Genomic DNA, 14,956 nt, shown 5'->3' with positions numbered 1-14,956 from the left:
AAGGAGGGGAAATTTGGATTGGCAGAGAGAGGAGGGAGAACACTTCAGGCCAAGGGAATAGGAAGGATGAGATATATTTAAGAGATGGAGTGTTTCTGAGCAGAGGTGTGACCTATGGGAATTAGGATATAAGGATGAGAATCTAGTGGCCAATATAGAGGATAAACAAGAAGGGCATGAGACAGACGATTAGGGGTAGGGTGCCTGAGCCCCACGACATACTCCAAGAGTACTTCTGTATATAACCCTTACCTTGGGGCTCTTAATATTGGTCACCTTGAGTGTATTCTATGTTCTATGATCTTTCTCTGAATCCCAACCCTATGAGCTTGTTTCTCTCTCACAGACCTTATTCTTCTCTATTCTGTGTTCCTATTACTCTCCTGGACTTTGGGATTCCTTGAGGGGCTTTGATTATCTTTCTCTCCCTATCTCAGTGATTCTCGATCAACAGCAATGTTCCCCTCCAGGAGACATGTGGCAATGTGTGGAGATAATTTTCGTTGTCACAGTTTGGGGAGGGGGTAGTACTGGCATCTAGTGGAATGCTGATAAATATCCTACAGTGCATAGTTGTAACAAAGACTTATCCATCCCAAAATCTCAGGTCTACCAAGGACGAGAAACTGCTTTAGATGAGGTAACAAGCACATTTAGTTACTTTATATTAATAAATAAAATTTATCATTATTATTTAGTATTAGTAATTCCACACTAATTATTTATTTAATGAATCTTTGATGAGTGGCTGTCCAAACAATCAAATGAGTAATAAAGAAGGGCCTGTGTCCGTCAGCCACCTTTGACTTGCAAGTTTTTTAATTTCATGACATAATAACATTGTAAAAGCAGAAACTGGGCAGACCCACATAGAATTGCTGCTTTTCTTACTGCCATGTATAGGCACAAAAAATAAAGATATCAACTACTATAACAATTACTTCATAAAGTAAAGGGCATTTTAACCATAAAAATGTAGTAATATTAAAAATAAAAATAAAACAGGGTGGATATTACTAAGAAAAGTCAGTACAGTGGCCACTAGTAGACTGGAGAAAAGTTTATCTCAGCCAGCTCTCAACCACCGCTCACCAGGTGGAGAAACCCTGAATGAGACCACAAGCTCCTTGAGGGCAAAGCACCTGTCTTACAGGTAGCACTCTGACTCTTAATCCTGGGTAGTCTGAGGAAGGCTGCCAAAGCCACCCCACCTGTGCTGTCCATGCCCACCTTATACTCCAGGGAGAGCAAAGTCTCTGTCTTGGAAGACCAGCTCCATTTGTGGACTACGTAGCCCTTGTAGTCATTGGTGGTCCCACCTTCCTCATCCAAGATCAAGACATATGGGCAACTAGGAGAAATGCAGAGGTGAGAAGTTGATGCCAGGCGCCTGAAGGAAGTCCTTATCACTACAGGCTACAGGCAGGCAGGGCTCTGAGACTCTGTCTTAGTCTGGAGGAACCATGAAGTCCAGAAGGCAGCCTCACTTCCTCTGCCTAATACGGTCATAGGCCCTTTCACCTGTTGATGCTACTGGAATGACTGTCGGAAAGGGCAGGTCTGAGAGATGATGGAGGTTCAAGCCAAACCCAACAGGGGAAGAAATGGAATGTGTGTCCCATTGCCCAAAAGCCTGAGCATACAGGTGCCAAAATGGGAACTGGAACATCTATAACACAAGAGTCATTACTTCTGGAACACTTCCTCATGAAAGGCCAAAATAAAATCAACTTTTGGCTGACAAGAATACATGCCTTTTAAAAGACCCCACGGAAGTGGTACCCATGGCCTCTCCTTCACGTACCCCTGGTATAAAACATTTTTCTCCTCTAAATAATTCTTCTATGAATTCTATCCAAGTCAATAATCAAGATCTTAGTGCCCTGGGGGTATAAATGGAGTAGGACTTGGGGAGTTGTGCCTCTCTTTTGCTATGACATGGATCCAGCAAGCAAAGGCCAGGCATTAAAATACCTACATCCCTGCAGGCCCCACTTTAGTCTGGTCTCATTGCCATCCTAGACCTCTGGACATTGATGGTCCCTCCTTTTCCCATGGTGCCTCCCTTTGTCACCATCAGAGATACTTCTATGGAGCGAGGATTCCGCCAACCCACTCACCGGGCCTTCAGGTTGTAGTGAACACAGCCCTGGCCTTCAGCATTGAACAGAGCCAGAAAGGAGTAGCTGGGTGTGTCATTAAAGAGGCAGGTGATGGTTCTTCCTCTGCAGCATGTGGGGATCTGACACATGGCGATATTTCCAGAGGGATAGCTGGCAGAAATGGTCAAGGAGAATTAGCAGAAAGCTTTCCAGATTTTGCTTTCAGGTGCTCCGTGGAAAGTAAGTTTATATGTGAAAATGATAGCTGTTTGCTGCATCATTCCCAATCTTCAAAGACCCTCCCTGCGCTTAGCATAAGTAACAACTAAATTACTAGAGAACCCAACCATGCACCAGGTGCCTTCTTGTATCTTCTTTCTATTCCCTACAACCACCCTGTGATAGGTAGTATTATCTCCATCTCATAGATAAGTAGGGTCTTCATGTGTCTTGGGGGTGGGGGGTTCCTGGGATACAGGACTTTAAGTGCTAAAACCAGGAAGGTCCCAGGCAAACCAGGACAAGTTGGCCACCCTAGAGATGAGGAATCCAAGGTGCAGAGAAATGATCTTCCCCACATGATACGATGAGGAAGTGGTAGAACCAGGACTTGAATTCTGAAGCCCGTGGTATTTCTAATGCTGTCAGACTGCCTCACCTTATGATCAGTCTAGAAGAGCAGGCAATGTTTCCCTGATCATTTCCTACTAAGGTGACTCCAAGAAGCACTGGTCCCAGCTAAAAAGGAACATGGTGTGGGCAGCTACTGTAGGCATTTCAGTAGTGCCCAGACAGAATACTTTCAGTGGTTGCCACTAGGATTCAACCTCTTACTCTTTTCCCATTAATGAAGGGAAAAGAGATAAACAGACAGGAATCATAAATAGTAACCAAATAGAAATTCTGGAGCTGAATAGTACAATAACTGGAATGAAAAATCACTAGATGGGTTTAGCAGCAGATTGAAGCAGAAGAATCAGTGAACTTGAAGATAGATCAATTGGGCTTATCCAGTGTGAGAAACACAATTTAAAAAGAATGAAGAAAATTTAACAGAGCCTAAGAGACCTATGGCAGACCATCAAGCATACCAGCATATCCATAACAGGGGTCCCAGAAGGACAGGAGAGGGAAGAGAAGAAAGACTATTGGAAGAAATAATGACTGAAATAATGACTGAAAGCTCCATAAATTAGATGAATCTACACAATCAAGAAGCTCAACAAATTCCAAGGAGAATAAATGCAAAGAGTGTCACACTGAGACACATTATTATCAAGCTGCCAAAAGACAAAGACAAAGAGAGAATCTTTAAATCAGCAAAAGAAAAGAGACTCATCATATATATGAGACCTGTAATAAGGTTAAGGGCAATTTCTTATCAGAAAACATGGAGGCCAGGAGGCACTGGGATAGAATATTTAAAGAGCTGAAAGAAAAATTATCAACCAAGAATTCTATATTGAAAAAAACTATCCTTCAAATATTAAGAAGAAATTAAGGCTTTCCAAATAAACAAAAGCTGAGGGAGTTCACCACTAGTAGACCTACCCTACAAGAAATGCTAGTTCTTCAGGATGAAGTGAAAAGATACTAGACACCTAAAGCCATACAAAGAAAAAAAGGACACCAGTAAAGGTAGCTATATAAGTAAATTAAAACTAGTATTATTATATTTTTGGTTTATAATTCCTCTTTTTTCCTGTATAAGTTGAAAGACATGCACAAAACAGTAATTGTACATCTATGTTAATGGAACTCAAGGCACATATAAAGATGTAATTTTGGATAACAATAACATAAAGGAGGAAGGATGAGCTGTATAGGAGCAGAGTTTTGTATACTATTAAGCCTAAGTTGGTATTAATTCAAACTAGTTTGTTGTCAGCTGTAATACTCAAGTGTTTTAGTTCCTTGGGGCTGTTATAACACCCAGGCCACAAACTTGATAACCCAAGCAACAGAAATTCTCTCAGAGTTCTGGAGGTTGGAAGTCTGAAATCAAGGTATTGACAGGACCATGACCATGGGGGCTCTGGAGAATACTTCCTTGCCTCTCTGTAGTTTCTGGTGGTTGCCAAGAATATTCAGCATTCCTTGGTTAATAGAAGCATAATTCTAATCTCTGCCTCAGTCATCACATGGCATTCTTCCCTCTTTGTGGTCTCTGTTTTCTCTTCTTCAGGGTACCAGTCATTGGTTTAGGGTCCACTCTAAGCCAATATGACTTCATATTAATTTATCTTCAAAGACCCTATTTCTATATAAGATCACATTCTGAGGTTCTAGGTGAATATAAATTTTTAGGAGACACTATTCATCCCATTATACCAGAGTAACCACTAAAAAAAATAACTAAAAAATATGGGGTAAAGAAAATGAGAAGAGAATAAAAATGGCATGCTACAAAAAAAATCAGTTAAACACAAAAGAGGGTAAAAATAGAGGGACTGAGGAGCAAAAAATGACATATAGAAAACATATAGTAAAATGGTAGAATGAAGTCTTTCCATATAAGCAATTACATTAAATACAAATGGATTAAATTGTCCAACCAAAGAGCAGAGACTGTCAGAATGAATTTTAAAAAAAAAATCCAACTATATGCTGTCTATAAGAGGCTTACTTGAGATCCAAAGATACAACTAAGTTGAAAGTCAAATGATGGGGAAAAAAGATATTCCATCAAATAGGAACCAAAATAGAGCAGATATACTGGTACTAGACAAAATAGACTTTAAAAATTCCTACAAGAGACAAAGAAGGACATTGTGTGTTGAGAAAAGGGTCAATACCTAGAGAAGATAAAACAATTATAGAATTATATACATCTAACAAAAGAGCCCCAAAATATATAAAGCAAAAATTTACAAGATTAAAAATAGAAAAAGCTGTACAATAAAAGTTGGAGACTTCACTATCTTACTTTTAATCGTGGATAGAACAACTATACAGAAAATCAGTAAAAAAAAAAAAAAGAGAGAGAGAGAGAGAGAGAGAGAGAGAGAATTTGAATAACACTGTAAACCACCCAGACCTAACAGAACTCTCCACCCAACAATAGCAAAATACACATTCTTCTCAAGTGCACAGGACCATTCTCTGGTAGAGACAATAAGTTAGGGCACAAAACAAACCTCAATAAATTTTAAAAGATTGGAACCTTAGAAATTATCTTCTCTGACAACAGAATGAAATTAGAAATCAATGGCAGAATGATACTTGGGAATTTCTCAGGTGCAAATTAAACAATACACCTTTAAACAACCAATGGATAGAAAAGAAATCACAAGGAAAATTAGAAAGATGTGTAAAAACAAAAATACAACATATCAAAACTTAAAGGATAAGACATGGGAAAGAGGGAGGGCAGAGTCCATGGGAATGACACAGAGCCCAGGATAACTGTCAATACTTCACCCAGGTCAGTGAGGAGCCCTGGGGACCCAGCCAAGCCTGGTGCTCCCATCCTCATTCAACATGCACATCACAGGGAATGACCCCCACCTAGGTGCCTACACCTGCATTCAAGGTGACCTGGCAGGTTTTCTGTCAGATGTGCCACCACAATAATGCTGGAGTTATGAAGTCTTCATTTCTTTGCTCCAAAACCAGACATTCTTCCTACATATAGAATAAGAGTAATGCTGGTTAGAAACTGGCTGGTGTTGGTTAGAACCTGGGTGGCTCAATTGGCTAAGCATCCACTCCTGATTTGGGCTCAGGACATGATATCATGGTTTGTGAGTTTGACCCCTACATCAGGATCTGTACTGACAGTGTGAAGCCTGCTTGGAATTCTCACTCTCTGCCTCTCTCTTTGCCCCTCCCCTCCCCGCTCTCTAGCTCTCAAAATAAATAAATAAACGTTTTAAAAAAGAAATATCTCAAATCAATAACCATAATTTCCACCTTAGGTACTAGAAAAAGAAGACCAAGCTAAAGTTAAAAGCTAGCAGAAGAGAGGAAATAATAAAGATTAGAAGAGACAGAAACAAAATAGAGAACAGAAAAACAATATAAAGAACCAACAAAACCAAAAGTTGTTTCTTTGGAAAGATCAACAAAACTGAGAAAACTTTAACTAGACTGCCTCAAAAACAATTCCTATAAAAACCCTCAAATTCCTAAAATCGGAAATGAAAGTGGAGACATTACAACTGACTTTACAGAAAGTTTAAAAAACAGAAGAGAAGTATATGAACCATTTTACATCTACAAGTTAGAGAGCCTAATTGAAAAAAATTTTTCTAGAAACATTCAAAGGGAAATTGCAGGATAAAAGATCAACACCCAGAAATGGGATGTCTTTCCATTTATCTCAGTCTTCTTTAATTTATCTCAACAGTATTTTGTAGTTTTTAGTGTACAAGTCTGACTCCTCCTTGGTTAAATTTATTCCAAAATATCTTATTATTTTTTTAATTAAATTAAATTAATTTATTTAAATATAGTTAGTATACAGTGTAGTACTGGTTTCAGGAGTAGAGCCCAATGATTCATCAGTTACATATAACACCCAGTGCTCATCCGAAAAAGTGCCCTCCTTAATGCCCATCACCCATTTAGCCCACCCCCCTACCTACATTCCCTCCAGCAACCCTCAGTTTGTTCTCTGTATTTAAGAGTCTCTTATGATTTGCCTCCCTCTCTGTTTTCATCTTTTTTCCTTCCCTTCCCTCTTTTTTCCTTCCCTTCCCTACTTTCATCTGTTTTGTTTCTTAAACTCCACAAGTGAAAAAAGATAGTATTTGTCTCTGACTGATTTCGCTTTGCATAATACACTCTAGTTCTACCACGTGTTGTTGCAAATGGCAAGATTTCATTCTTTTTGATCACTGAATAATAATCCATTGTGTGTGTGTGTGTGTGTGTATCTTCCTTATCTACTCATCAGTCAATGGACACTTGGGCTCTTTTGATAATTTGGCTAATGTTGATAGTGCTGCTATAAACATTGGGGTGCATGTGCCCCTTCAAATTAGAATTTTTGCATCCTTTGGATAAATTCCAGAATAGTAGTACAATTGTTGTGTCGTATGGTAGTTCTATTTTTAATTTTTTGAGGAGCTTCCATACTATTTTTCAGGGTGGCTACACCAGTTTGCATTCCCACCAGCAGTGCATAAGGGTTCCTTTCCCTCTGCATCTTTGCCAACATCTCTTGTTGCCTGAGTTGTTAATTTTAGCCATTCTGACAGATGTGAGGTGGTATCTCATTTTGGTTTTGACTTGTATTTTCCTGATGATGAGTGTTGTTGAGCATCTTTTCATGTGTCTGTTAGCCATCTGGATGTCATTTTGGAAAAGTATCTATTCATGTCTTCTGCCCATTTCTTCACTGGATTATTTTGGGGTTTTGGAGGGTGTTTAGCTTGAAAAGTTGATTATAGATTTTGGATACTAGTCCTTTGTCTGATATGTCATTTGCAAATATCTTCTCCCATTATGTCCATTGACTGTTAGTTTTATTGATTATTTCCTTTGCTGTGCAGAAGCTTTTTTATCTTGAAGACGTCCCAACAATTCATTTTTGTTTTTATTTCCCTGGCCTCTGGAAATATGTCTAGCAAAAATTTGCCATAGTCAAGGTCAAAGAGGTTGCTGCCTGTGTTCTCCTCTAGGATTTTGATGGTTTCCTGTCTCACAATTAGGTCTTTCATACATTTTGAATTTATTTTTGTGTAGAAGAAAGTGGTCCAGTTTCATTCTCCATGTTCCTGTCCAGTTTTTCCAGCACAATTTGTTAAAGAGATGGTCTTTTTTCACTGGATATTCTTTCCTGCTTTGTCAAAGATTTGTAGATGACCATATATTTGTAGGTCCATTTCTGGGTTCTCTATTCTATTCCATTGATCTCTGTGTCTGTTTTTGTGCCAGTGCCATACTGTCTTGATGGTTACAGCTTTGTAATATAGCTTGAAGTCTAGAATTGTATGCCTCCAGCTTTGGTTTTTTTTTTCAACAATACTTTGGCTATTCGGTGTCTTTTCTGATTCCATACAAATTTTAGAAGTGTTTCTTCTAGCTCTGTGAAGAATGCTGGCTTAAGAGTTTCCCAAACAAACAAAAACTAAAGGAGTTTGTGATCACTAAACCACTCCTGTGAGAAATTTTAAGGGGGAACTCTCTGAGTGGAAGAAAAAAGAAGACCAAAGCAACAAAGATTACCAAGGGCCAGAGAACATCACCAGAAACACTAACTCTATAGGTAACACAGTGGCACTAAATTCATATCTTTCAATAATTTCTCTGAATGTAAATAGACTAAATGCTCCAATAAAATGACATAGGGCATCAAAATGGATAAAAACCAAGATCCATCTATATGCTGCCCACAAGAGACTCATTTTAGATCTAAGGAAACCTGCAGATTGAAGGTGAGGGAATGGAGAACCATCTATCATACTAACAGACATCAAAAGAAAGCTGGGGTAGTCATACTTCAACAAACTAGATTTTAAAACAATGACTATAACAAGAGATTATGAAGGGTGTTATATAATAAAGAGGTCTATCCATCAAGAAGATATAACAATTGTAAATATTTATGCTCCCAACTTGTAAGAACCTAAATACATAAATCAATTAATCACAAATATAAACTCATTGATAATAATGCCATAATAGTAGGAGGTTTTACTACCCCACTTACAGCAATGGACAGATCATCTTAAGCAGAAAATCAGCAACAATGACTATGAATGACACATTGGACCAGATGGACTTAAAAGATATATATTCAGAACATTTCATCCTAAAGCAACAGAATACACATTCTTCTTGAATGCACATGGAACATTCTCCAGAATAGATTACAGACTGGGTCACCGTCAGCCCTCAACAGGTACAAAAAGATCAAGATCATACCATGCATATTTTCAGATCACAACTTGAAATCAACCACAAGAAGTAATTTAGAAAGCCCTCAAACATGGAGGTTAAAGAACACCCTACTAAACAAAAAAGGGTTGAGCATGAAATTAAAGAATAAATTTTTAAATATACATGCATGCAAATGAAAATGAAATCATGACAGTCCAAACCCTATGGGATGCAGCAAAGGCAGCCCTAAAAGGACAATACATTGCAATTCAGGCCTATCACAAGATGCAAGAAAAGCCCCAAATACACACATCCTAACCTTACACTTAAAGGAACTAGACAAGGAGCAGCAAACAAAGCCTAAAGCCGACAGAAGAAAGGAGGCAATAAAGATTAGAGCAGAAATAAGATTTAGAAACCAAAAACCCCAGTAGAACAGATCAATGAAATGAAAAGCTGTTGTTGTTTTTGTTGTTGTTGTTGTTGTTGTTGTTGTTGTTTTGAAGGAAACCTAGCCAGGATTATCAAAAAGAAAAGAGAGAGAAGGCAAATAGATAAAATCATGAATTAAAGAGGAGAGATCACAACCAACACCACAAAAATACAAACAATTATAGGAGAATACTATGAAAAATTATATGCCAACAAACTGGACAATTTGGAAGAAATGGACAAATTCCTAGAAACACACACACTACCAAAGCTGAAACAGGAAGAAATAGAATATTTGAACAGGCCCATAATCAGCAAAGAAACTGAATCAGTTATCAAAAACCTTCCAAGAAACAAGAGCCCTGGGCCAAATAGCTTCTCAGGGGAATTCTACCAAACATTTAAAGAAGAATTAATGCCTATTCTCCTAAAAATGTTCTAAAAAAAGAAATGAAAGGAAGTTTCCAGATTCATTCTCTGAAGCCAGTACTGCCTTGATTCCAAAACCAGACAAAGATCCCACTAAAAAGGAGAATTACAGGCCAATATTCTTAATGAAATTGGGTATTAAAATCCTCAATAAGATACTAGCAAATTGAATTCACATTACATTAAAAGAACTATTCACCATGATCAAGTGGGATTTATCTCAGGCTGCAGGGCTTGTTTAATATTCACAAATTAGTCAACGTGATACACTACACTAATAAAAGAAAGGATAAGAACCACATGATCCTCTCAATAGAGGCAAAAAAAGCATTTGACAGAATACAGCATCCTTTCTTGATAAAAAACCTCAAGAAAATGGGGATAGAGGGAACATACCTCAAGATCATAAAGGCCATATATGACAGACCCACAGTTAATATCATTCTCAATGGGGAAAAACTGAGAGCCTTCTCCCTAAGGTCAGGAGCATAATAGGGATGTCCACTCTCATCCCTGTTGTTCAACAGGGTACTGGAAGTCCTAGCCTCAGCAATTACACAACAAAAAGAAATAAAAGGCATACAAATTGGAAAAGAAGTTGTTAAACTTTTACTCTTTGCAGTGACATGATACTCTAAATGGAAAACCCAAAAGACTCAACAAAAAAGCTGCTAGAACTGATATGTGAATTCTGCAAAGACACAGTATATGAAATAAATGTACAGAAATTGGTTGATTTGTATACACTAATAATGAAGCAGCAGAAAGAGTAATCAAGGAGTCAATCCCATTTGCAATTGCACCAAAAACCATAAGATATCTAGGAATAAACCTAACCAAAGAGGTAAAAGATTTATATGGTGAAAACTATAGAAAGCTGATGAAACAAATTAAAGAAGACACAAAGAAATGGAAAAACATTCCACGCTCATGGATTGGAAGACTAAATATTGTTAAAATGTCAATACTACCCAAAGCAATATATTTATTCAATGTAATCCCTATCAAAATATTCTTTTTGAGGTACATGTGCTCCTATGCCTCAGCATTTCTGTATCCCTTGGGTAAATTCCTAGCAGTGCTATTGCTGGGTCATAAGGGAGTTCTATTGTTAGTTTCCTGAGGAACCTCCACACTGTTTTCCAGAGGGGCTGTACCAGTTTACATTCCCACCAACAGTGTAGGAGGGTGCCCGTTTCTCCACATCCTCGCCAGCATCTAGAGTTCTCTGATTTGCTCATTTTAGCCACTCTGACTGGCGTGAGGTGGTATCTCAGTGTGGTTTTGATTTGTATTTCCCTGATGAGGAGGGATGCTGAGCATCGTTTCATGTGTCTGTTGGCCATCTGGATGTCCTCTTTGGAGAAGTGTCTGTTCATGTCTTCTGCCCATTTCTTCACTGGGTTGTTTGTTTTTCGGGCGTGTAGTTTGGTGAGTTCCTTATAGATTCTGGATATTAACCCTTTATCTGATATGTCATTTGCAACTATCTTTTCCCATTCCGTTGGTTGCCTATTAATTTTCTGGGTTGTTTCCTTGGCTGTGCAGAAGCTTTTAATCTTGATGAGGTCCCAACAGTTTATTTTTGCTCTTGATTCCCTTGCTTTTGGGGATGTGTCAAGTAAGAAGTTGCTGCGGTGGAGGTCAAGGAGGTTGTTTCCTGCTTTCTCCTCTAGGGTGTTGATAGTTTCCTGTCTCACGTTCAGGTCCTTTATCCATTTTGAGTTGATTTTTGTGCATGGTGTGAGAAAATGATCTAGTTTCATTCTTCTGCATGTTGCTGTCCAGTTCTCCCAACACCATCTGTTAAAAAGGCTGTCTTTTTTCCATTGGATATTCTTTCCTGCTTTGTCAAAGATCAGTTGGCTGTATACTTTTGGGTCCACTTCTGAGTTCTCAATTCTGTTCCATTGGTCTATGTGTCTGTTTTTGTGCCAATACCATACTGTCTTGAGGATGACAGCTTTGTAGTAGAGGCTGAAGTCTGGGATGGTGATACCTCCCGTTTTGGTTTTATTTTTCAGTATTACTTTGGCTATTCGGGGTCTTTTGTGGTTCCATACAAATTTTTGGATAGTTTGTTCTAGTTTTGAGAAGTATGCTGGTGCAATTTTGATTGGAATTGCATTGAATGTGTAGAGTGCTTTAGGTAGTAATGACATCTTAACTATATTTATTCTTCCTATCCATGAGCATGGAATGTTTTTCCATTTCTTTGTGTCTTCTTCAATTTCCTTCATAAGTTTTCTATAGTTTTCATCATACAGATCTCTTGTATCCTTGGTTAGGTTTATTCCGAGGTATTTTATGGTTTTTTGTGCAATTGTGAATGGGATCAGTTTCTTGATTTCTCTTTCTGTTGCTTCATTATTGGTGTATAAAAATGCAACCGATTTCTGTACGTTGATTTTGTACCCTGCAACTTGGCTGAATTCTTGGATCAGTTCTAGTAGGCTTCTGGTGGAGTCTGTCGGGTTTTCTATGTAGAGTATCATGTCATCTGCGAAGAGTGAAAGTTTGACTTCCTCTTTGCCAATTCTGATGCCTTTGATTTCCTTTTGTTGTCTGATGGCTGATGCTAGGACTTCCAGCACTATGTTAAACAACAGTGGTGAGAGTGGACATCCCTGTCGTGTTCCTGATCTCAGGGGGAAAGCTCTCAGTTTTTCCCCGTTGAGGATGATGTTAGCTGAAGGCTTCTCATAGATGGCTTTGATGATGTTTAAGTAGGTTCCTTCTATCCCAACTTTCTCGAGAGTCTTTATTAAGAAGGGATGCTGTATTTTGTCAAATGCTTTTTCTGCATCTATTGACAGGATCATATGGTTTTTATCTTTTCTTTTATTGATATGATGTATCACATTGATTGATTTGCGAATGTTGAACCAGCCCTGTAACCCAGGAATGAATCCCACTTGATCTTGGTGGATGATTCTTTTGATATGCTGCTGGATTCGATTTGCAAGGATCTTGTTGAGAATTTTTGCATCCGTATTCATCAAGGATATTGGCCTATAGTTCTCTTTTTTTGCTGGATCTCTGTCTGGCTTGGGAATCAGAGTGATGCTGGCTTCATAAAATGAGTCCGGGAGTTTTCCTTCGACTTCTATTTTTTGGAATAGCTTGAGAAGAATTGGGATTAATTCTGTTTTAAATGTCTGGTAGAATTCCCCAGGGAAACCATCAGGTCCAGGGCTCTTATTTGTTGGGAGATTTTTGATCACTGATTCGATTTCTTCACTCGTTATGGGTCTGTTCAGGTTTTCTATTTCTTCCCGTGTGAATTTTGGTAGTGAGTGTGTGTTTAGGAATTTGTCCATTTCTTCTAAGTTGTCCAATTTGTTGGCATATAATTTTTCATAGTATTCCCTGATAATTGCTTGTATTTCTGAGGGGTTGGTTGTAATAAGTCCATTTTCATTCATAATTTTGTCTATTTGGGTGCTCTCTCTTTTCTTTTTGATAAGCCTGGCTAGAGGTTTGTCAATTTTGTTTACTTTTTCAAAAAACCAACTCTTGGTTTCATTGATCTGTTCAATTGTTTCTTTGGTCTCTATGTTGTTTATTTCTGCTCTAATTTTTACTATTTCTCTTCTTCTACTGGGTTTAGGGCGTTCTTGTTGCTCTGCCTCTAGCTCCTTTAGGTGAGCTGTTAGATTTTGGACTTGTGCTTTTTCTAATCTCTTGAAATAGGCCTGGAGAGCAATGTACTTTCCTCTTAGGACTGCCTTGGCCGCATCCCATAGATTTTGAATTGTTGTGTTTTCATTTTCATTTGTTTCCATATATTTTTTAATTTCCTCTCTAATTGCCTGATTGGCCCATTCATTCTTTAGAAGGGTGTTCTTTAACCTCCATGTTTTTGGCGGTTTTCCAGACTTCTTCCTGTAATTGATTTCAAGTTTCAAAGCATTGTGATCTGACAGTGTGCATGGTATGATCTCTATTCTTTTATATTTATTGAGGGCTGCTTTATGTCCCAGTATGTGATCTATCTTGGAGAATGTGCCATGCGCACTTGAGAAGAAAGTAAATTCCCTGGCCTCAGGATGTAAAGTTCTAAATATATCCGTCAGATCCATCTGGTCCAATGTGTCTTTCAAGTCCATTATTTCTTTAGTGATTTTCTGTCTGGTTGACCTATCCATTGCTGTAAGCGGAGTATTAAAGTCCCCTGCTATTAGCACATTCTTATCTATAAGCTTGTTTCTGTTTGTGATTAATTGTTTTAGATATTTAGGTGCTCCCATATTCGGTGCGTAGACATTTATGATTGTTAGTTCTTCCTGATGGATGGACCCTGTAATTATTATGTAGTGCCCTTCTTCATCTCTTGTGATTGTCTTTAATTTAAAGTCCAGTTTGTCTGATATAAGTATCGCTACTCCGGCTTTCTTTTGATTTCCTGTAGCATGATATATATTTCTCCATCCCCTTACTTTTAATCTGAAGGTATCTTCCCGTCTAAAATGAGTTTCTTGTAGACAGCATATAGATGGATTTTGTTTTTTAATCCATTCTGCTACCCTATGTCTTTTGATTGGAGCATTCAGCCCATTTACATTCAGTGTTATTATTGAAATATGTGGGTTTAGAGTCTTTGTATCTTTTGTAGGGTTCATGTTTGTGGTGGTGTCTCTGGAATCTTTGTTCCTTGCAACCTTTCCTTCAGAGCGTCCCCCTCAGGATTTCTTGTAGGGCTGGCTTAGTGGTGACAAATTCTTTCAATTTCTGTTTATTTGGAAAGGTTTTTATCTCTCTTTCTATTTTGAATGACAGGCTTGCTGGATAGAGGATTCTTGGCTGCATATTTTTACTGTTCATCACATTGAAGATCTCCTGCCATTCCTTTCTGGCCTGCCAAGTTTCATTAGATAGGTCTGTCACCACTCTGATAGGTTTCCCTTTATATGTTAGGGCCCTTTTCTCCCTAGCTGCTTTCAAAATTCTCTTTGTCCTTGTATTTTGCCATTTTTACTATGATATGCCGTGCAGAAGATCGATTCAAGTTACGTCTGAGGGGAGCCCTCTGAGCCTCTTGTATTTCAACATTTACTTCCTTCCCCAGGTCGGGGAAGTTCTCTGCTATAATTTGTTCCAGGACTCCTTCAGCACCTTTCCCTCTCTCTTCCTCTTCTGGGATTCCTGTGATATGGATATTGTTGCGT

At 38.4% G+C, this 14,956-nt stretch overlaps 1 protein-coding gene across 1 annotated transcript in view; it reads right to left on the bottom strand.

Annotated features, from left to right (window-relative positions):
- Positions 1 to 14,956, bottom strand: part of CUNH3orf20 (chromosome unknown C3orf20 homolog) — a 61,407-nt gene that overhangs the window by 11,481 nt on the left and 34,970 nt on the right. The window contains 2 exon segments of the mRNA XM_039225405.1: positions 1,231 to 1,351; positions 2,121 to 2,273. Of these exon segments, the coding sequence (XP_039081336.1) occupies positions 1,231 to 1,351; positions 2,121 to 2,273 (274 nt within the window).

Source organism: Hyaena hyaena, unplaced genomic scaffold, assembly GCF_003009895.1.
Source record: "Hyaena hyaena isolate Hyena2069 unplaced genomic scaffold, ASM300989v1 scaffold_2139, whole genome shotgun sequence".
NCBI classification, from domain to species: domain Eukaryota; kingdom Metazoa; phylum Chordata; class Mammalia; order Carnivora; family Hyaenidae; genus Hyaena; species Hyaena hyaena.
This window is presented reverse-complemented; position numbering and strand designations above follow the sequence as displayed.